This window comes from Glandiceps talaboti, chromosome 17 (genome assembly GCF_964340395.1).
Source record: "Glandiceps talaboti chromosome 17, keGlaTala1.1, whole genome shotgun sequence".
NCBI lineage: Eukaryota > Metazoa > Hemichordata > Enteropneusta > Spengelidae > Glandiceps > Glandiceps talaboti.
Window position 1 is genome coordinate 9488493 of NC_135565.1, and position 25539 is coordinate 9514031.

A 25539-nucleotide genomic window follows, 5' to 3' on the forward strand; every position below is an offset into this window, starting at 1 on the left:
AGCAGGGAAGAAGGCGGCCCTAGCACCTGCCCTTAGTAGTAGTACATCATCCACTTCCCTGACTGGTCCCTTTTCCTTTTGACTGCCCTGTGGCACTCTCCTGGAAAGGGGTAGCCTGGGCCTGGTTTGCTGCAGGGACTCGGCACCTGGTACGCTTCCTCCCACGGTTGTGTCTCTTCTTAAGAGGGTCGGACATACCTCTACTGGCAAACCACGGAGGTAGTCCAGTCCTCACGTGTGGCTTGATGAGTCAGTTTGACAAACCTTACCACCTGTGAAGGTTCAGTTCAGTCCAGGTTGGAGCCTCCTGGGCTGTAATTACCAAGGTATCCAGCCCAGAGTGCTCCATCTGCTCGTTCTCAATGGTGACCTCCCTTTGCAGGCTGTCTACGTGCATAGATGCCCATGGCCACAAACTGTCAGAATTCCTTCTATAGGAAATGTGTCCCCTGGCAGGGGACACATTTCTATGTGGGGGTGTTTAAATTTCCCACCACAAACAGACAATTTTCTGCCAATATACTGTATGCAAGACATGATTTTGATGTTTGTTACTTATCCATTCTTCTCAGGTAAGAATCGAGTTCTGGTTTACTCCACCTCAAAGTTTTACTATTCCCAGAGCTAAAGGCATATTTGCTGCAACGGGGACTATAACGTTCGTGTATAGTTTGTTTTTTTAAATACCGCCAATGGCTTTGTAGCACAACTGTACATGTAAAAAAAAAATTTATGCACATGCTAGTCCATGCTAACAATATGTGTTCATTTGCTGAATGATTACCCAGTTGCCTATCCAACCATGTTGCTATCTTTGTGATATACGCTATCGATTGGCTGTTGGTATGGGCGTTGTCATGTTGTTAGATATATTTGCATACATTTTTGTATGTTTTTGTTCATTTTTGTATGAATTCCTGATATTATCTTCTTATATGTGATAATTGGCTGGGGGCGTGGCCTTGTTGCTAGGCACATTTGCATACATTTTTTGAATGTTTATTCAATTGTCTATTAATCGCCGTTGTTATCCACAATATATTTGATCATTTGGCTGTTGCTGTATGCGTGATCTTGGCACATTTGCATACATTTTTTTGAATGTTTATTAATTTGTCTACTATTCCTGTTTGCAGTATACGTGATCATTTTGCTGTTGCTATGGGCGTGGTCTTGTTGCTAGGCAAATTTACATACATGTTTTGAATGTTTATTCAATTGTCTATTAATCCTTGTTATCTCAGTGAAAAACACGACCGTTTGGCTGTTGGTTTGGGCGTGGTCATGGTTGCTAGGGATATTTGCATACATTGTTTTGAATGTTTACTCAATTGCCTTCCAGATAATGTCATTGGACCAAAATATACTGCCAAATTGGTTGTGTAGGGCCAATTGTGTCAAAATATTTTGAAATATCTGCATAATAACACTTCTAGAAACATCTCACCAGTTTCAGTCTCATTGCCAAGTACTTTGTGAGATATGTTTTTGACCAAAAATGAATATGTTTACACCTAATTTGCATATTACTTATGGAATCATTGTGTGCTTAATATTTCTTTGTCCATACATCCCTAGATGCATTCCCATTAAATTTCAGCCCAATCTGCTCACTAGTTTTGGAATTATTGATTTTTGACCAAAAAGACACATTTTTAGCCCTAATTTGCATATTACTAAGGGAATCATCATGTCATGAACAAATCTTACTTTACTCCCCTTAAGAATGTTCTCACCAAATTTCGCATCAATCTGCCCTGTAGTTTCTGATTTTTTATTTTTTTTTTCCAAATCACACACGTGTCATGCGATCAATTTCATTTGAGCAATTACCCAACTAGACCCCATAAGTAATGTCCCCACCAAATACCAAGGCAATCGGGTTGACAGTTTTTGCATTTCGGCATGTAAAGTACTCGTAACAATATATAAATAATAATATCAAAACCAAGTCTTGACTCCCGACGTTTTGTCTTACGTACAGTTTATTGGCAGAACATTGTATGTGTGGGGGAATTTAACAGGGCTAGGGTAGAGTCTGGTTTAACCCAGGCACCAATTCTTGTTTGATAAAATTGATGTCAGGATGACAAGTGGAATGCTTACTAAAGATAGACTTGCTGACTATATTTTTCATCCAGACCTCTTCCCTAACAACCAGCTATGAAAATAGATATTTTCAATAATTTAAAGGGTAGGTTATATAATTATAACTGCAAAGTACTTGAACACTTTTTTTGGAAATGACGTCAATCAGCTTTTAATTTCCGACTGTATGTACATACTGTGTATGGTTATACATTACAGTGTTGTTGACAGGTACGTGATGTCCATGTAAATATAGTTGTAGCATAGATATGGGAAGCAATTTTCAAAACATTAGCAGAAACGCAACACATGTAAATCCCCTAGTAATAAATAAAAGCAATAGGGCGAATTCATGATTTTTATTGTCATTTTTAGTACAACACTAGTCAAAACTATATTATACAAGTTTAAGACCCAAAGGTCAATCAGCACCTTGACCAGAGCAGAATTTGGGAATCGAATTTTTGTATATCAAATACAGCCTTGACTGTCTATTATAATACATTGTATGTGTGTAAGACACCAAAGGACATTCAAACTATGGTTTAGTTTGACACGATAACACATATAACTTGGGCATTAAGCTGGTATATATTGCCATCAAATACAACATGGATAATGTGAGTCGATATCTGCAATATTTTGGTGGTTATGGCGTGAGAAAAAGTGATATCTGATATTGCTGTTCTGCAAAGGTACCCTGAAATGTTAAAGCATGAATTTGTGGTTTTAAATAGCATTATTAACCTTTCACCAGAATTTGTTCTACCTATCTATATAATACCAGCTAAACTCCTTATGGGTATCAAAGCTTGTTTTGTGCATGCAGAAATACGGATGTAACAGTAACAGCTTTTCCAGTCCACTTTCGCACTTCAATATCGATCAGTTGATTGGTAAGTACATATGATCCTTAAGTTTCTCTGTTCAATTTCCAATGTATACCTTCTATGAAATGACAAATGATATAATAATGATTTGAATGTATTTTATTAACATATTATTTACTTTTTAAAACACTTAAGATTGTAAAGATTATAAACCATGTCAACAGAATAATTTGTTGTTTCTTTACATGTTTCACGAAAAAGGTAAAATTATTCATAATTAAGGAATTGTTTGTCACAACTCCTTGATATCTCTCCCATTCTCCATTGTACAAAATGTAGGACATATTGGTTAAATGCTTTCAAACCAGAAGTACAAATGTAGTCATTAGTCATCCCCACCTGAAGAAGTCAGGGAGGGGGGAATTTACAGATTTGGCTCCCTGCGCCCGGAGCCATTTCTCGGAAATGACTGGACCGATTTCTCCCAAGCCGTAAAAAAAATGAAAATACGACATTCTCATCTCTTTCCATGAGAATTAAATATAAAATATAGCTTACATTCTGGCATGTTTACAACATGTGATCATTTCCGTCAGAAATTTACGTACCACAGTTGCCAATAATATGTGGTTGAGTGTGTGTAGTCCAGAAAATTTTACGTCATAGGACACATTACAGAAGAGCAACTGCGAAATTCGAGGCCAATAAACGATTACCACCAAACCAATGCCCCTCAAACCACATTATGTATGTGATCAGGCCTAGGGACATCTTACAATTAAAATATCTCCTAACCCTGCTCCCAACCCTCACGAAGAAGGAGCTTGATGGCTAAAAGTAGAATATCCGTTGATGGAATTCTCATCTCTTAAGGTCAGACATAAATATAAACAAGTGAAATAGGCTTTCTCTATCGAACTGCTATAGTTTCGAAATTTTTAACCAAACTAATCCAACTAATTTAAGTGACAGCGAGACCTCCGCATAAATTTGACGAGCATGAAGAGCTGAAGTCATATATAAATTTGCTTGTCTAAAACATTAGTACTCTAAACATTTTTCTAAGAATTATAGTCATTTGGTAGTCACAAAATAATATGACAAATTAAATACTGTACAGTGAAATAGTTCAGTGGTCCTGTAATAGTTAAGTTTTCGTACAAAATAGTGATCGTTCTAATGTTGGATCGCTCTGTTACTGTTCTTAATTCTTGTCCTCCCTTCTCATGTCGCTTTACTAACTGTTGATTTTCGGAGTTGTAACTTCATCGTCAGTCGTTGCCTTCTCATGTCATGGTTCCAAACTTGATATTTTGAAGACTTTTCATGGTTACAAATCCTCCATAGATGTGGTATCGTCGTCGGTCATATATTGTACACTGGGGAATTTCTTTTCCCATGACAAATTGAGTACTTTTCTCTGTGGTCACTCGCTCGACTCCCACATCACTAGTATGGTGAAATCGAAGAGGTTCTTCGAGGTCATTGTACATGCTTTTGCATGTGCTAAAGTAAAATTATATTGAAAACAAGAACAAAAATAGTGAAAAAAAATAGTCTCTGTTGCAGCAAATATGTCTTTAATCAATGTTAGCTCTAGGAATAGTAAAAACGGTGTAAATCGGAACTTGATTCTTACCTGAGAAGAGTGGGTAAGTAACAATATCAAATAGAAGTCCTGACTCCCGACGTTTTGTCTTACATAGTTTATTGGCAGAAAATTGTCTGTGTGTGTTGAAATTTTACAGGGCCAGGGTAGAGTCTGGTTTAACCCAGGCACCAATTCTTGTTTGATAATATTGATGTTAGAATCAACTATGAAAATAGATATTTTCAATAATTTAAAGGGTAGGTTATATAATTATAACTGCAAAGTGCTTGAACACTTTTTCTGGAAATGACGTCAATCAGCTTTTAATTTCCAACTGTATGTACATACTGTGTATGGTTTTACATTACAATGTTGTTGACAGGTACGTGATGTCCATGTAAATATAGTAGTAGCATAGATATGGGAAGCAACTTTCAACCCATTAGCAGAAACGCAACACATAAAATCCCCTAGTAACAAATTAAAAGCAATAGGGCGAATTCATGATTTTTATCATCATTTCTAGTACAACACTAGTCAAAACTATGTTATACAAGTTTATGACCCAAAGGTCAATCAGCACCTTGACCAAAGCAGAATTTTGGAATCGAAGTTTTGTATTTCAAATACAGCCTTGACTATCTATTATAATACATTGTATGTGTGTAAGACACCAAAGGACATTCAAACTATGGTTTGGTTTTACACCGTAATACATATAACTTGTGCATTAAGCTGGTATATATTGCCATCAAATACAACATGCATGGATAATGTGCGTCGATATCTGCAATATTTTGGTAGTTATGGCGTGAGTGCTGTGCGTTGGTTGGGATATGAGCGAGGTCAGTGTAGGGTGATGAAACACGCATATTAATTAAACTGAGAAGAAAAAGTGATATCTGATATTGCTGTTCTGCAAAGGTACCCTGAAATGTTAAAGCATGAATTTGTGGTTTTAAATAGCATCATTAACCTTTCACCAGAATTTGTTCTACCCATCTATATAATACCAGCTAAACTCCTTACGGTTATCAAAGCTTGTTTTAGTGCATGCAGAAATACGCATGTAACAGTAAAGTAGTCCAGAAAATTTCACGTCATAGGACACATTACAGAAGAGCAACTGCGAAATTCGAGGCCAGAAAACGCTTACCACTAAACCAATGCCCCCCAAACCACATTATGTATGTCATCAGGCCTAGGGACATCTTAAAATTAAAACATCTCCCAACCCTGCTCCCAAGCCACACGAAGAAAGAGCTTGATGGCTAAAAGTAGAATATTCGTTGATAGGAATTCTCGTCTCTTTAGGTCAGACATAAATATAAACCAGTGAATTAGGTTTTCTCTATCGAGCTGCTACAGTATCTAATTTTTTAACCAAACTAATGTAAGTGACCACAAGACCTCCGCATAAAGTTGACGAACATGAAAAGCTGAAGTCATATATAAATTTGCTTGTCTAAAACTTTACTCAAAACATTTTTCTAAGAATTATAGTCATTTGGTAGACACAAAATATTACGACAAATTAAATACTGTACAGTGAAATAGTTCAGAGTTCACGTACAAGTTTTCGTACAAAATAGTGTTGTTGGATCGCTCTATTACTGTTCTTAATTCTTGTGTCGTCTCTCTCCCCCCTTCATGGTTCTTGCTTCGCTAACTGTTGATTTTCGGAGTTGCAACTTTATCGTCAGTCGTTTACAGCTTAGCATGTTGCTTGCTTCTCATGGTTCCAAACTTGGTATTTTGAAGACTTTTCATGGTTACAAATCTTCCATAGATGTAGTATTGTCGTCTGTCATATTGTAGACCGGGGAAGTTCTTGTGATAGTGTTCTTGTTAGAATCAGTCCAACTACAACTATTGGAAGGCACAAGTGGAGAGCTGGAACACGCCCGTACCATAAATAAATAAAAAATAAATAAATAAAACGAGGCGGTTCAACTGGTCTCCGATCTTCAATCTGATCTTTATTTTGATATAAATTAAAACACCAACGTTTTGGCGACGCACAAGTCGCCTTCTTCAGGGTAAGCACTGATAAAAAAGAGTACAATACACAGTGGTAAAATTACAAAGTATTCAAGAAATAAAAATCCAGGATAAAGTGACATGTAAGCTATAAAAAGGTAAAACAGTAGAATACAGAACTGCACAAAATGTAGGCGGATTTTGAAGTCCAAGAGAACGTAGTTGAGTATACAAAGTGAACAAAAGTGAATAAAAATGGTATTAAAAGTTACAAATTCAAAGTAAATGTCAAAAGGATCAGAATTGAATAACCATAGAGTGGAAATGGCGGGAAAGTTTCGGAAAGTAGGAGGTGCAGACTGACTTTAGAAGGAGCAGGCGAAAGATGCTCTATCTGGGCTGAAGTGCTGAGTTGGAGTGTAGGTGCAAGTGTGTAGCAAGGCCCACTAGGTGAAAGGACAGGGTAAAGCCGAAGGGAACCCTAGCATGATAGGAAAAAAGAGAAAGGCTTGGACAAAGGACAGTGGGGAAGAAAGCGAGTGTTAACCGTCTCTTATATTAATACCGTTAGGTGTTAGTGTGTTAAACATGGTGATATATTTCTGTTCAAGGAGTCGTCTTTTACGAGTGTTGGTAGTGTAGACTTTACAAATGCCACTAGCTTTAAAGTGGGAAAGATCATGATCTGGTTGGTTGAAGTGTTGTGAAATGGGGGTTGGTTTGTGACTGTGGATAGTGTAAATGTGTTCGTAAATGCAGGTTTTTAGTTTCGCCAATGTATTGTTTGTGACATTTGTGACAAGTGATGATGTAAATTAAGTTACGTGTGTTACATGAAATGTTACCAATGACATTGTGTGTTACACCAGTGGTGGAGCAGGTGAGAGTGTTAGTTTTGGTGATGAAATGGCTTTGGTTTCATTTGTCGCAACGTTCAGTGTAACCAGTGGTATTGTGATTAGATGACTTGGTGAGACTAGCTTTGACTAAAAGTTTATGGAGGTTAGGTGGTTGTCTAAACGAAGTTAGGGGAGTTCTTGTCCCTTGCCACCTTGAGTACTTTCTCGCTTAGCAGCCATTTGTTTGTGAATATTTCATGTCCAAAGTCGTAACTCAGACATGCTTGAACAGATCTCATTCAAAGTTGGTATTAGAACAGTGTTCTATGACATACATGTGCATATCCATTTTCATTGTGATACGATCCAATATGGCCGCCTAGCAGCCATTTCGTTTGCGAATTTTCCATGTCCAAAGCCATAACTCAGTCATGCTTGAACAGAACTCATTCAAAGTTGGTATTAGGACAGCGTTCTATGACATACATGTGCATATACATTGTTGTCATGATACGATCCAATATGACTGCCTGGCAGCCATTTTGTTTGCGAATTTTCATGTCCAAAGCCATAACTCAGACATGTTTGAACAGATCTCATTCAAAGTTGGTATTAGCACAGTGTTCATGTGCATATCCATTTTCATTGTGATATAATCCGATATGGCTGCCTTGCAACCATTTTGTTGGCGCAGTTTTCATGTCCAAAGCCATAACTCAGACATGCTTGAACAGGTCCCCCCCTACTCGACCCATCCTTTATTGTTGAATGGTTTATTCCATGACGTCATTGTGATGAGTAGTCAGTCCCATGTCCAATGAGGAAACACAACATGAGTAGTCATGTTCCATGTCCAACGAGCAGACACAACATATCTAAGTCTGTTTGTTTTAGGTTCACAAATGTTGTTGCGTGATCAGAGTAGTGATATCAAAAATAACCATATGCGGACAAACAACATTAACCAGGTTTGAAAATGACAACATAAACTGCCAATTAAAGCAGGGACTATGTCATTTTGAATGACTTGTATAATTTGATGAAGGATGAAGGTTGAAGACAATTAGAGGTGTCTTGCACCTGCTTGTTCATTCCTATTACAGGCTGTCATTTATAATAGCCTTAGTATAATGTTAATGTCAATTAATAGTATTGTTATTTCTATGACCTAGTCCCTTTTGATTTCTTGTGTTTAATAATTAACACCTGTGAAGTGTAATGCATAAATAACATAAATTAAAGAGGGATCTTCAAACCCTTCTAATAATGACTTCTCTATCATTATAGCAAACGAGTATATAGTTAATATCACATCTACTACAGGTTCCTATCTTACTTCCACCTTTAATGTCATTAAGGTAATTCTCTCCCCCCCCCCCCCCCACAACATGTTAACATGCCATTTAGAGTAGGATACTTCATGTAATAAATGACAAAGGTTGTTGGTTTATTTTTTATGCCATCAAAGACAATCAATGATGAAACATCCAATTACTATCCTGATGTGCGTCTCCTTCGTACAAGTATTTGCTGAAGGTAATGACATTTTAATTGATATATTCACAAGATACATGTTTCAATTTAAAAAGAAATTTCCTTCATCATTTTCCATTTAACTCATTCACGAGTGATTGAGGACTGAAATGAAAGTTATTGATATATTCCCTGGAACGCAGTTGGGGTTCATTTTAATCTTTACATTATTAATCATGTGTGATCATTCCCCCTAAGAACCGTAATGATTAATAATGTGTAAATCTAGTTGGTATGACTTGTGAAGAAAATACAAGCGACCTATTGGTCAGAATAGTGCCACTGTTTTTAGCACAACTGAACTGATAAGGTTCAGTAGTGCTATGGCAAAGTGTCTGTCTGTCTGCCTGTGCATGGATGTGTGTCAACAACTTAAGTCAAAAACCGCTGGTCCAATTGCCCTAATATTTGGTGGATGTATTACCTTGAGTGTCTAGTTGGGAAATTGTTCAAATCAAAATGATTTTACCACCGGTGTGTGATTTGGGTGAAAAAAGAGAAGAGTCAATAAACTTAAACTCCCAAACTACTTGGCAGATTGGTCTGAAATTTGGTTGGAACGTTGTTAGAGGTGTTTAGATTAAGAATTATTCATGACATGCAAGTGATATGCAAATTAGGTCTACAAACAAAACTGCTGAGCAGAATGGTCTGAAATTTAATCGCGATGCACCTGGGAATGTATAGATGAAGCTGTATTAATAATGTGATGATCTGGTATTGTTCTGCAGTTATTGTTATTAGTTATTGTTATTGAAAACATTTTGACAAAATTGGCCCTAGCAAGCATGACCATGCCCTTAGCAACAGCGAAATGACTGCATAATACAAAGATAACAGGGATGAGTATAGGTAAGTGACTAAAGGTTCAAAGAAATGTATGCAAATACACATAGCAACAGGATCACGCTCATAGCAACATCTAAATGACGGTTTATATTGCAAGGATGAAAAGTAGGAAGGGTAGGCAAGTTAATAAAGATTCCAAAAATGTATGCAAATATGCCTAGCAACAAGACCATGTCCATAGCAACAGCCAAATACAGTTGTGCTACAACGCCATTGGTGTAATTTTTTATGTTCTTTTTTTAAAATGTGTAGAAGTGGTTCTGCTGTTCAGCTCTTGCACTATTTACTTTTGTATTAGCAAGTAATAATGTGGTTAGGGGTTTCATATGATGACTCACACACACTATTGAACAAATTTGTTACAGAAAGTTCGTAAAACATTGTACTTTTATATTATATTATAGTCAGTTTCCATAAATTCTATTGTTACCCCTAACTTGCATATTAATAACCTAATAAACTTGTGTTGAAGAAATTTCAACTCAATTGGCCTAGTAGGTTTGGAGAATTTAGAGAAGAATCAAACTAACCCTTCAGCTCTGTGCAGCTTTTGCTGACAGTGCAGCTAGACTTTATCAACAGATGAAGAAATCAAAAGGAAGGATTCATGTCAACAAACGTCTTTGTGCTACTGAAACTGACATTTGAGTTTCTCAACTGTTTCTTTTAATGATTTTTTTTTCAGATCCTGTATGGACGGATTTTAATGGAAATTCCTACTACATCAGCCCTGAGAACAGTTATACATATGAGGAAGCCAACTGTTTCTGTGAAGGTAGATTCAGTCACCTCGTAATCGTCAACAATGATGATGAAAATAGATATTTGAAAGGTGAGAGAGAGAGAGAGAGAGAGAGAGAGAGAGAGAGAGAGAGAGAGAGAGAGAGAGAGAGAGAGAGAGAGAGAGAGAGAGAGAGAGGAGGGAGGCAGACATATACATGTAAGTAGCAGGCAGGATATTTTCATTTTTATCTTCACTGAAGATGGCTTACTATGCGTTAGTCTGTCTTTGATAGTTGTTAATATGTAGCATAACCGCTATCTATAATATTTTCATGTTTCAGTTTGTTATCAAACCTCTTAATATGTTATCAATATATTCGGTAGCATCATATAAAGCTATTTTTGTTTTAAGGGTTATTTATTTTCCATTTTTTCCAATGAAAGATTTGGTACTAAATGCTGGATCGCATTTATGGATGGGACTGGATGACAGAGACGTGGAAGGAGAAATGAGATGGCTGGATGGGTCACTGGTAAAAAAATAAACACTTTTTATCAACAACCAGTATATTTATTTCTTGTTTTTACGTTACATCAATATATTTAAGTCATCAATGGAAACTTCTTTACTTGTTTCTATCTAGGTAGCTAGGTGGGGGGGGGGGGGCTAGGTGGGGGGGGGGGGTAAGTGTCATTTTGGAAAATGTGGTCTTCATTACAGTTACTTTTGTTTTGATCATTGGAGCTGGGGGTTATTTTTTAGCTCTGCTGTCAGCAACAGCTGAGCGGAGCTTAAGGGTTAGGTTGATTCTCTGTCGGTGTCTGTCGTCCGTCCATCAACTTGTCTACTTTCATCTTCTTTTACATGGTCAATTGATGTGAAATTTGTTGTGTACATGTCATTTGATAAGCAGATATAGGTTTGTTCAAAATGAGTTGATTTGGTCATTTTATGCAAATTAGGTCTAAAATAAAATTTTTGGTATAAACAATGCTTCAAAAGTCTTATCCTCCAAAACTGCTGGGCCAATTGAGTTGAAATTTGTCGTGGAGGTGTCTTGGGATGAGCATATATAAGTTTGTTTAAGACAATTTGACTGGGTCATTGATATGTAAACTAGGTCTATAAATAGAATTTTTGGTAAAAAAGGTTTTAAAATCTTCTCCAAAACTACTTGGCCAATTGAGTTGAAATTTGTCGTGTAGGTGCCTTGGGATGAGCATATATAAGTTTGTTTAAGACAATTTGACTGGGTCATTAATATGCATATTAGGGGTAAAATAATTTTTGTGTGAAATGGTAAAAGGCTACTAGTACTGTAACAATATTTCACCAACTTTCTGTGTGAAATGTGTTCAATAGGATGTGTGTCATATGAAACCATTAACCACTTTATTACTTTGCTAAAATAAAATTGCATAGTGGAAGAGCTGAACAGCAGAACCACTTGTACACGTTACAAAAAGAAAAACAAAAAAGAACAAAACAAAACCGAGCTATTCTGACCGATTGTCACTTGTTATAAACATCTAAGGAGATTATATCACTGATCATTACATAGTTGATATTGGGAATAAAACGTAGAAGAAATAATTCTTACAGATCTATTGAATACATCTACTATAAACTGCCCTTTTCTAATGACTAATATCTTGCACAAAATTTGAAATTTACTGCCAAATTTTACCTAACAATAGATATTCAACATATTTGTGTCACAACAACCCGTAAATTATTTCATATGTGGTTTCTAATTCAAATACATTGGCACTTGATCTGCAGTCCCATAATCATATCAGTGTAGTAAACATCAATGATCAAAAACATTTTTGCATTTACTCACTAAAAATGTAAATACATTCATGTACATGACATTGTTTCAGGTGACCTATTCAGACTGGAATACTGGACAACCAGACAATTATGAAAATAAGGAGGACTGTGGTCATTTCGTATATCACAATGGCAAATGGAATGATCTTCCCTGTTCAAAAAAGATTGGCTTCATCTGCGAAAAAGGTAGGCTATACATGTAGTTTACTCCTGATCACACTGTGACATGTGGCAGCAGTGCACAACAGCTAACCTTAAAAATTATATTAATACATGTAAACCTCACACGTGACGTCAAACAGGACAGATCAAAAACCTGAATCACCCCTATTGTACAGGAACTTTTTTGCCATCATTCCCATAAGAACTGTAACTTAACATTTTCTCATCAGCTGATTTACTTCTGTAAACAATGGCATGTCAGCAATAAATTGTGGGTATAATGTTCACTTGGATAAATGAAGATACTTTAGGTATTACAATAACATTGGATATTTACAGTGAGTACTTGGACGACAAAGAAATAAATACAAGCTAGTGATCATTCTGTCTTTTTTCGTGCCTTACACATCTGCCCTCTTTGTCTCCCTCTTAACTACTACTCTCTCTGTTAAATGTATGTCTCAGTACTACTGCCTGTTTGACACTGCCTTTCTGACTCACTCTTCCTTGTTAAATTTCTTTCACACACACACACACACACTCTCTCTCTCTCTCTCTCTCTCTCTCTCTCTCTCTCTCTCTCTCTCTCTCTCTCTCTCTATCGCCTTTCAGAAATGTATTTTCCTCTTCATCATTGATAATCGCGAGATGACTTGATATACCATCGCAGAATTGTGTGGCTTCATTGTAGGTATAACTGTTTCTATGTTAATGTAGTAGGATTTTCCATTGAAGTTATTCCACTGTAGTAAGGGTCCTATAGAAGATAATGTACGTGGTAGCTGAGAATACAACAACGCTATAATCTAGACCGAGTGAAGTTTACCTTACTAGAAACACTATTGTATAGACAGTCTTGCAATATAACGGATTGAAGCTTAGACTGAGATTGCAGGCAAGACATGTATTTTATGATCTCCCATTATCAGATAATGTACAAGGTGTTGATAGTTTGAATTTGACTTTCCAAAGAGTGTAATTGTTTATATACAGGCCCGGTCTTATCATTTGCCTTCTAATTTTGTTACAACATTCGATTGCCATGGGATGGATTCTTCAAACGTATATGAAATTATGTCATTGGATCATTTATATGTTATATCTTAATACCAGGTGCGAGTTCAGTCAATAGGGAACTTGCAATCCAGACTGGGCATGCTCAGATGCAAATGACTATGGGATTATATGTGGTCATTGTAATACCTAATCTTGAGCTACTGATAAAATAAACCTCCCACAATGGTCAGGGTGACTATGAATTGGTCATTCGTGGTTGCAAACAATGTAACAGCATTGTTTACATACCAATTCATTAGCATTTATTATCACATTTCCTATGATGCAACATTCGACATGGCTGGTTTCAAGTTCCCTATTGCATGTGATACTTATGTGTATCTCCATATGCAGAATACTGCAAGGCTGCTTGTGTCCCATGTCATCAGTAGATACTTGGTGTGACTGATGTTAAATTAACATTTAAATAAGATTTTGTTCAAAATGTATATAAGTTCAGAGTATACAAACACGTCAGTGAATAACATTTTATTTGATTTATGTAACCTTTTTTCTTTTTCTTTTTTTTTGACAGCATAAACATTATCCAATGTCTTCAATGAACAAGATTGGGGTCTATGGTCGCTCTTTTCAATATTCAATAACTTTTGGGTACTTCATGTTTCTTGGTCCAAACTGATCGGTTTAATTGTGAAAAATACTTCTGATACAGTGGAAAAAAGAATATCTAATAATTTGCATAGTGTGGTTAGAGCATTGATGTCAATTCACTGCAAGATCTTCAGATGTAATATTTGAATCGATAGTTCGACTGAATAAAATAATCCTGGTGATGGAGCATATACCTGATGTGTGCTGTGGAATCCTATGTTGTAAAGTGTCTTTCAGTAGTAGCTATTTGGATTTTGCATTACACAGCGACTTAAATTCTTTTCTCATCTCATCTCATCTCATCTCATCTCATCTCATCTCATCTCATCTCATCTCACCTTGCCTTGTCTCACCTCATTTCAACTCATTAGCACAGCTCAATTAATAAGGGGTCACTAACACAATAGGCATGGTACAATGTGTCTCGAAAACCACTGCGTCGATTGTTTTTTATAGGAAATTTTTCAAATCAAAATGATTGCGTAAGAGATGTGCATTTTGGGTAAAACAAATGCAACCTTTAGAAGCAGGGTTTCTTTTAGTTTGGTGGCATCAGCCACAATATATCGGCACTTATTTGTGACGGAATTGACTTTATTTGCAATGTTGATAGCATCCGCAGAAATATCAATACCTACCAACCAATGACAAACAGAATATTACTTTATGTTAAGTATAGTATACTAACAATCTCCTTACATTTTATGTTTAGGGTGGTTTGCTACGTTATTCTAAAATGAAAGAGAATAGACAATATCAATGAATTCATACTTTGAGTTCTGGTTCTTTGTTAATACAATGCTTTGCTGAGCTCTCTCTCTCTCTCTCTCTCTCTCTCCCTCTCTCTCTCTCTCTCTCTCTCTCTCTCTCTCTCTCTCTTTCTTTCTCTCTCTCCATACCAAAATGCTTATAACACGTAACTATGTGCATGTACCTCATAATGTTACAGTGGCATAGCCAGACAATCCATAGGGTGCAGTCATTATAGAGTTGTTATATTATGTTTCAGATGATACAACATTTGGTTAAGGACAAAGGCATTGTGCATGTATTTGACAGCCCTTCATAATCCAATAGACCTTCTGTCAATGCCTGTTCTTATCCTACAACGTATGGTGACCAGACTTTGCTCGACCTTGAACAGGTGAAATAGAGCTCACACAGTGTAGGCTAAGACCATGCAGTAGCATTATATTACTAGTAGCATTACCATTAATTGCACCTAACTCTCATCAATAGTCCAATTGTCCTAGATGGGGCTATATGGTAAGAATAGGAAGTAGAAATACATTGCAAACTGATGGTACGATTGTTTTACCGTCTGTTGTCTCAAAGTAAACACTGAAAACTGGAGTAATATGTACCACTTACCTACAACACTTTGAACATTGTCACGACTTGCTATAAACTTTGTTAGATCTCCAGTTCCACATCCTATGTCTAAAATAATCTCATCCTTTTCCCAGTGGTTATCCCATAAAGACAGTGTGAAGAGACCACTACTTTGCTGAATAGGTCTATTCCTTGAGTAGTCTGACCGGTATACCTGATTCATGTTGAAGCGATTAAGTATGATGTGTAGAAATACCAGGTCCTATAAAGGTCAGTGGGTTGGGTTTTGACACATATGACAACAGTTGACAGAAATGTCAGTGCACGGCGGTGCCACCCCGAGGTCATTTTGGAGTTGTAGGGGACCGGCGTTATCTGATTGATACCGCTTATCATATACCTATAATCACGTCCCTACGAATTGCTATGGAGAAATCGCGAGCTCTACCCGGGCAGTAATTTCCGTATCACGGACCGGCCCACTTTGCCCAAATAAGGTAAGTTGCGGGAATTTTGGACTACTTTCTTTCCCGTTGCTATGCGCGTTGCTATGCGTGTTGCAAAACTTGTTGGCATCCTGGGTATGTGTACGCTATCATGGCGGAAGCCAACGATATTCAACTGTCCAGTACATTCCTAGTTTTCGATTTGGCAATTGTGATGAAATTACATCGAATATTGGTATTACAGGAATCATTGGTTTCGATCAAAGATGTACAAAAAGTGAAGCCAACGATATAGGACGTTCGCGTTCCGTCCCCTACGACTATGAACAGCTGTAAGCTACGGTCATTTTCCCCAAACATCTGTTGTATAACTAATTATCATGAATAAAACCTTATTAACAGTAATTTTTTGTTGCATGTTTTCCGTTTTTTTGTGTGTTTCCTGCGTATGTACGTATGTGCAATGCAAGAAGCTCGAGATATGAACATACCAAAATCAATCCGCCAGGCCATACCTGTGATGAGGCCTTTGACATACGGCGATTTACTGTCAGTATAATGTCGCTTACTGTCTATAATAATGTCCAAATTAGTGATTGCAAATGTATTTTAGCGCTTCAAGAGGTATATGATAAAACCTTTACAGCCCGGATATGGGTTTTGCGGACCTTGGTCGTACGGCTTACGGGCCCTCCTAAAGTAGGGCCCTTCCACCGCACACCCTCACAATCTGATTGTCCATTGCTGTCAAAGAACATTATTCCGGTTTTTTTCTCCTTGGGACAGCAATGATAATACGTGTATGCAGACGTTGACCCTCTGTAAAGTTATCATGATCTGAAAGGTTTACATTTCGAAATTCATGGCATTGACCAAGTTTGCATCTCATGGGCAGAGTAAGTTACATCACCAGATGCTAGATGGACTATATTTCATGATATATGCCTCCGTACATTGTTATGTAATTTATTTTTATATTTATGATACATACATACATACATACATACATACATACATACATACATACATACATACATACATACATACATGCACACACACACAAACACACACACACATATATACATATATGCAAGCAGACACACGCATGCATACATACATACTACATACATACATACATACATACATACATACACATACATCGATATTATAATAGGCTACCCTGATATTTATAATTTGGTTGCAGACAATCCATGTATCCTAAGAACCCAGACATACCATGTTAGTGTACATGAGTCAGGTTATCTTTTATTAGCATCAATGATAAAATGAACGGGTTGTTTATTATATATAAGAGGAAATGCCTGACAGTGAGATGAATGATTCTATAAATAATAATAATGATAATAATATTATTTCATTTTTGAACAATCCCTTTATCAAAGTCGTGGTGAAAATTTACTACCAGTGTGCATTTCGACATCCAAATCAACATACTTTGGTAAATCTCTTTTCAAGTAGAGATGTTAAAATTATTTGTAACCTGGCAAAACTTGTCTATGAAGCATTTGTATTGAGGAAGGGAGCTGTCTCAGGGATCTAAGTTTTCCTTTGAGAGGCTGATTTATTTACTTGATATTTAATTTGTATAATTTTCTTTACTATAAGCCGGTGATAATTTTATTATTGAAGTCAAACCGGAAATGTTTGATTTATTACCCGATATTTCGGTCTAAGAATAGGTACTGTATTATAACTCTTACGTGGTAGGCGTACATCTTTGATATCGACTTGTGACAGTAGGTAGCTAAGCCACTACTTCTATTGGCGATGGCCTACTTTTGTCTCCGAGTATCCTTTCCCATAGTAGTTGGCTGTATTCCACTTATCTTAATTCAAAATGTGTTTTGAAGGTGTGTGTGTGTACGCGTGCGCGCGTCCAGGTATATATGTATGTATGTATGTATGTATGTATGTATGTATGTAATACATGTTTTGCTTGTTTGTGCTTTCTGTTGCCCTTCAGAAACATACAAGGAGATTCTTCACATTACATGCTTTTCTGTTGTTTACAATGCCAGAACATTGGGTGAGAAATGTATTCCCATTTACTATATTTGTCAAACAGTGACAAAGGTGACAAAATAAGTTAGAAACGTAGCCTACATATCTCTAACATACTTCATCCAACACTAATAAAGTCAGTTGTTATTACGAATGTGCTAGCTACAAAATATTGTAAAGAAACGCCCTGCCATGGTAAAATCATACATACATACATACATACATACATACATACATACATACATACATACTTACATACATGCATACATGCATACATACATACATACATACATACATACATACATACATACTTACATACATGCATACATGCATACATGCATACATACATACATACATACATACATACATACATACACGTACGCCAATTTTGTTATAATCAGCTACCCTGACACTATGTTAATGTACACGCGTCAGGTTATCTTTTATTAACATATCGTTGATAAAATGAACGGGTTACTTATTATACATATAAGAACAAATGCCTGACTGACGAATGCTGCTATTAACAATGATAATTTTAACATTAAAGCCAAACCGGAAATGTTTGATCTAGTACCCGATATTTCGGTCTAAGAATAGTTAATCTATTATAACTCTTTTGTGGTAGGAGTACATCTTTAACTCTTTTGTGGTAGGAGTACATCTTTGGAGAATTTTGATATCGACTTGTGACAGTAGGAAGTTAAGCATCTACTTCTATTGGCGATGGTCTATTTACTCGATTGGTCAGTATCATCTCTCATGGCTGTATTCCAGTCATCTTAATTTAGAATTCGCTTGGAGGGGCGGGGATTTTTTTTTTTTTTTTTTGGGGGGGGGGGGGTAGGTATGTGATACATGTTTTGCTTTGCTTGTACTTTCGATTGCCTGAAAGATTGGATGAGAAATGTATTCGCATTTAATATATTTGTCAACCAATGACAAAGTTGACAAAAGAAGTTAGGAACATATCCTACATATCTTTAAGTCTACACCATACATCATGCAAAATTAATAAAGTCATATGTTTTTACGAATGTGGTAGATATACAATGTTGTAAAGAAACTCTGTGCCATTGTAAAATTATACATACATACATACATACATACATACATACATACATACATACATACATACATACATACATACATGCATGCATGCATGCATGCATGCATGCATACAGACAGACAGACAGACAGACAGACAGACACAGACAGACAGACAGACAGACAGACAGACAGACATACATACATACATACATACATACATACATACATACATACATACATACATACTAGTACATGCTACGCTATTATGGAGCGTATAAGATGAATATGTGTTATCCTTCACTGTCACTTGTTGAATGGTTTGTAGTCACTGGCAAAAACTCTCACGGTATAATCTGCTGTGATACTTTATTCTCATTTTATATGAATAAATGTCGCCATTCTATTCTTATTTATGAGAGTACCGTATCACAGTAGTTTATAAGGTAGGAGTTTAGCCAGAGAATGCTGGTTTGTAGACAAGTGATAGCGTGTGGTAAAATAGAAGTAACATTGATTTTATTTGGGAACGGACGGAGCGCAACGTAATAGTCTCTGGGGGGGGGGGGGGACTAATAAACGGATTATACAATTCAAGTATTTGGCAACAAATAGTAAAATTGTGCAATGCGGATACAATGTCATCAATAAGCATTTATACAATCTTCTGAAAGAAATAAGTCGATAATTGTAACACACATTATCCTAGTTACATCAAATTAGAGTTTAATAATCCTACTTAGTACAGCATAAGCCTAAGGTTAACTACCTTGCTAGCTCAAATACCTGTACATTTAACTATTCGTGTGACACAGACGCTAATCAAGCGATTGGTATTTTCAACGTATCGGAAGTAGTTTACATATGCTGGTATTGACACACCTCCATCCTATAAACGCTTATTCATGGATATTTAAATACTGTACTGAATTCGATATATAATATCATATCGTTGTCCTGCGTTTCAGACACTTCCAGTCAGAGTGAGAGATTAAGAACATCGATGAGTAAGTGTGGTGTTTTTTTGTTCTTGATTTTTGGGTAAATATCATTTAAATATGTAGATTGAAAATGACGATGCCATTTCTTCTTTTAACGCTGTCCATTTACAGGAATGGCCGAGTTTTTGGAGGACAGAGAGCTTACCTTGAATATCGCCCGACGACTACTCGAACAGATGGGGAGTGCAGACTATAAAAGAAGATACGAAGTTGAAGTTGATCAGAATCGAGATGACTTAGACACACAACCGAGGAGAGTCAGGGCTCTTCGTGAGGCGTTGCACCAAGAAGTTCTGGATGAATTCGGCGTAACCTATCATGGAACCCAACTAGGGTTTATAGCTAAAGATATATTTAGGGTTTACAAATATGATGAAGAGGTAGGTGTTGCCGGGTGACCATTCATATAATATTTTCATGAGTTTGTTTGTTTGTTTTCAATGTGTAGGATTTTGTAATGCAATGAATCAAGAGTGTGCTATATATTACCAAGAATGTTAGTGGTTTTAAGCAAGACATACATGTAGCTCATGATGTAAACTATTAGTCGTATAAATAACCAATTCATACAATTGATTCAGTAACTAGGAAGACTAGTTTGTGTTAATTTAGTGATAACTCTGGGTGTTTATTTTGGTTTCCATCTTTATAAGACACGGGTTTAGTAATGTTTTAAAATATACAGTAATGGAAGTACAATTACATACATGTTGAGGACAAAGAAAAAAAAACTTGGAAGCAAGATCTAGAATTGTCAGAACTATCGAGAAATCGCCACCACAGTGACATTTACACTGGACACATACATTTTGCTGCATATTAATACCCTACGGATACTTATATAACGACATGATTTCAACTACACTGCTATACAAAACGTATGTTATACGGTTCCTGCCGTCTTTAACCTTTTATGCAACTTGTTGTTATAGATTATGGAAGTTCTTGGTCCGACGTTGTTCAAGGGATACAGCATAGAAGGGTGCACACTACAACTTGGTTATCCTGCACCCGATGTACAATTGGTTAATTTAGAAACAAGAGAATTTATCCCACTTTTAAGTCTAAGCAAGGCCATAGACAGACCACTCGCTGTTATTGCTTCTTCGTTAACCTGACCTCCGTTCCGGGTGAGTAACTGCAATTACGTTAGCATTGTACTGCTTTAGCTCAGTGTCTATTAGCAGACGTAGCCAGTATGGCTACAACATTGAGTAACTTCCTTCCCCGTGTATACTTTCAGACATTCATAAAGGTACGTACAAGTTCGAATTCAAGTTTACGAGTCCGACTTATTACTTAATGCAACACCGTGACACTACTGGCAATACTTTAAAAAACACAATTTAGATTATATTTCAACTCTGGAAAACGAATTTCTTTGATAGATCGTAAACATCTGTCAGACGAAAGTATAAAAATGAGCGATATCTAATATCAAGGGAAGAGTATAGGAACTTTTCAATAGCGCGCTGATGTATAGGCATGGTATGCTAAGGTTCACGGTTTACAACACGTGAAAAGGTATTATTATTATTTTAAAAATACATGTGAGATACATTTTCTCTCGTTGATAAATTTTAAGCATTCAATATGTATATTGGCATGTGGTGTAGAATTCAATATTCATTTGTTGTCACTTAGCTGCATTTTTTTACTTTTCCCTATAGGCCATTGTTCACAGTGGCTCGTTGATGAAACTATACCAGGAATACAAGGATAGAGTTGATTTCATAATGGTCTACATGAGAGAGATGCATCCAATGGGCACAATACAGGATCGTGGTAGCAACATAAGCTTAGTTGAGCAACACCACACACTAGACGATAGGATTGAAGCAGCAAAGTAAGTTATGACAAGGAAGCTGCAATGGCATCTGTAGTCACCTACGATTGTGAGACTCTTAGAAGCCAATCTCGGGTTCTCGCGTTAGTGCTATCAGACTTTGGGACCGTTCCTTTGTTCAGAACTACCTTTCTCAACTAATGGCTGTTTTTCACATCCAATATTCAATTCTTATGCGACATGGGCTTTCAAAGATCAGCGATTTTGGTCTCCTATTTATGATTTTACCAGTGGAGCTACAAGGATAGTAAGATATGGCAATTTCTTTGTTCAGAACAATCTTATTGTAGGGACAACTATTTTACCCATTCGACTTTTAATCGTGAAGAGACATAGACATGTAAGTACATGTCTCGGTGAACAATCTCTCAGCGCATTAATAGCGTTAATATTGAACTACATTCTTAATTACATTGGGTAAAGAGTATTTCTTTCTAAGGGTTTGTTTAACTATTACTACAGAGATTATTTTAACCTGTTATTACAGTATTATATTTGAATCATGTGTAAATACTTTGACAGAGATAAATTTCCTTCACGAAAAGACATTATGCAAAACTTTTAATAGAGGGGTGCAGGTAGTTCAATGACATGAGCTTTCCTAGATGGGCAATAAGTGTTATTAATCCTTGAACGTATTCCTATAATTTACAAAGGTACTTTGAGTTGAACTCTCTTAATGTGTTGTTTTTGCTGTGTATTTTTTTTATAGATTTTCCATTGAGATTAGTGTTATTACAGTAGTATAGTCATATGTGCGATGATGGTACCCTTACTATGGCATGAGCCGGAATCAAGATTTATCTTGTCTTCCTCTAAGGGGGGGGGGGGGGGCGGATTCATTCCACTCACTAGGTACCATCTAATTTACTGCCATCCTCACCATTTTGGTTTGATGGGGTGAATGAAAAGGAGTGAGACAAACATCGCCTACATGAATGCATACTAGGTTTTACATCCACGAAGGCTATGTTGTATGATTTCTGTGTTTTTATGCTTTAAATAGCCAAGTGTCATTTTTTAATATAACATATCTTGATTTGCATGACTGCTAACAGAATGTCCAAAGGCACAATCATTGAAACTATTTACTTCTTTTTACAGCTTGTTAATAGAGTTGGACACCAAATACCAAACGTTCTCAAGCGATGTCACTAACTCATCAAAGGTTCCAATAGTACTGGACAATATGGCAGATGATTTTAAAACGATTTTCGCCGCCATGCCAGACCGTGTAGTTGTAATTGAAAACAATCGATTGGCCTTTATTGGATACCGTGTTGAAGAACAGGTTCAAGAAGGACTGCTTATGACAGATGAATTACGTACTTGGTTTTGTAAACGGTTCAGTAATACATACTAAGTACCTTACACTTTTAGCACTGTCATGATGATAAACGAATTGTTTGTATTAAAGCTGATACACACACATACGAGTATACATACATACATACATACATACATACATACATACATACATACATACATACATACACACACAGAGACAGACAGACAGACAGACAGACAGACAGACGTACAAACAGGCAGGCAGGCAGCAGGCATACACACATCCATCCATCCATCCATACATACATACATACATACATACATACATACATACAGACAGACAGACAGACAGACAGACAGACAGACAGACAGACAGACAGACAGACAGACAGACAGACAGACAGGCAGGCATAAATGAATATGTACAAACACAAACACAGGCAGGCAGCAGACATACATACATACATACATACATACATACATACATACATACATACATACATACATACATACATACATACATTTGTGCGGATCTCAATGCATTGAAAGTTAAAAATACAATTTATGAGCAGTTATATTGTACTTTTAGTATCTAAAATACAGAAAAAGTGTTAGGTTTTGAGTTTACATAAATTTATCTTGCGACGAATACTTACAACACTTTCTATGTACATTTAGACATTCTCTCAATTTACGTCACTAAATATAGGGAGATGGTATATGTATATTACTCTGAATATCACGTATCACTATCGTACTATTATTTACAATATAATGCATTAACACGACCTTATTTTTTGGAGAAAAAAACTCAGATTACATTAGCATTTCACCTTCCTGACAAGCGATATTTTTGTCGAAACGGGCCCCCTTTTGTAATATTTCAATGAAATGAAATGACACCATGTATACGGTCCCAGGGCATTATGACGTCACACAAGACAATGTCTGTATGGCAACTAGTGTGATTGAAACGAAAAGTCCCGTAAAACTGGTGTGCTTCTGATTGGAATGTTGTTAATGTTACAAATCCAAGTTTTCAAATAATGTAATTCCTGCATGTAAATAAAATTTGGAATGTTAAAATATTTCCCCACCGTCTTGCTTTCTTTTTGTAGATTTAAATAAAGAATACACCAAACTTTTACATCATTAATTTAAATGATGCGATTTCTTTGATTACAGCTGGTGACACTCGGCAATATTTCATTAATATTGATTACATTAATTTGTCGTTGAGTTTTGGTCTTTTGACACTTACGTGTAGCTTTTGTTGGAATAATTGCCTTGTGTTCAATCTCAGTCTAATGTTCAAAACATTGTATTTCAAGATTGCCTATAAAAACAGTCACTAATAACATCAACTTCAGTCTAGCTAACAAGGCATCATCGTATTTTATGACCTCCTGTAATCAGATACCACACTTGGCGTTGATTGTTTGAACTGAATTTCCCAAAGAGTGTAAATGTTTATATACAGGGGTCTTATGATTTGAATTTATCTTGAAAATCACAATTGTGTCTATTCCTTTCACACTGGTTACGTGAATTTCATTGTAATTTCAACACACTTGTCGTTGAGGGCGCATGATGCGTAGAATTCTATAGCATATTACATTGCTTGTTGTCTGCCGTCAATGGTGTCTTTTCAAGAGTGGCTGCTTCCTTCAGTTTAGCATGCTAATTTCCAACATGGCGTCTGTCATAATGCACACACATCACAATTTCAATAGTTCAAAAAATACTTTTAAAAGATCACAAAACATAGCGGAGAAGAACATGTACTGACTTGAAATTAGCAAATCTGAGTAAGCTATCCTACGGATATCTACATGCCAGATATCAAAGCAATCTAACGTGTAGTATTTGAAAAGATGAAAATATCATTTTTGACAAAATGGCACAGATCAACTTGGCTTGAACAAATCTAAATAGCCTCCCACAGGGACATGCAAACCAAATATCAATGTACTCTGACCGTCGGTTTTGGAGAAGAAGTTAAAAAGAGAAAAGGTTGGCAGATGGACGACGGACGCCGATGGAGAATCAACCTAACCCTTAAGCGGCCGCTGAAAGTGGAGCTAACAAGTTGACAAACGGATGACAGACAATTAACCTATCCACACAGCTTCCACTGATAACAGAGCTAAAAATTGAAACATTTTACTTTTTTTTATTAAAAGAAACCCAGGAATTGTTTTATAGTTCATACTCTTAATAATGGCGTTACATACATACACACATGCATGTAGACATACATACATACATACATACATACATACATACATACATACATACATACATACATACATACATACATAGACACGCACGCACGCACACACACACATACATACATACATACATACATACATACATACACACACGCACACATACATACATACATACATACATACATACATACATACATACATACATACATACATACATACATACACACGTA

The 25539-nt window shown here is 36.4% G+C and overlaps 2 protein-coding genes across 2 annotated transcripts; both read left to right on the forward strand.

Annotated features, from left to right (window-relative positions):
• The first annotated feature begins 2912 nt into the window (after positions 1-2912).
• On the forward strand, positions 2913-14127 carry LOC144447951 (alpha-N-acetylgalactosamine-specific lectin-like). Its single transcript, XM_078138074.1, has 6 exons — positions 2913-2984; positions 8797-8864; positions 10396-10542; positions 10878-10966; positions 12318-12453; positions 14021-14127. The coding sequence occupies exons 2-6, from the start codon at positions 8804-8806 to the stop codon at positions 14023-14025; spliced, it is 438 nt and encodes a 145-aa protein (XP_077994200.1). The 5' UTR covers positions 2913-2984; positions 8797-8803; the 3' UTR covers positions 14026-14127.
• Positions 14128-21143: 7016 nt separating this feature from the next.
• LOC144448042 (type I iodothyronine deiodinase-like) lies at positions 21144-23154 on the forward strand. Its single transcript, XM_078138191.1, has 3 exons — positions 21144-21200; positions 21616-21791; positions 22896-23154. The coding sequence occupies exons 1-3, from the start codon at positions 21144-21146 to the stop codon at positions 23152-23154; spliced, it is 492 nt and encodes a 163-aa protein (XP_077994317.1).
• The last annotated feature ends 2385 nt before the right edge of the window (positions 23155-25539 follow it).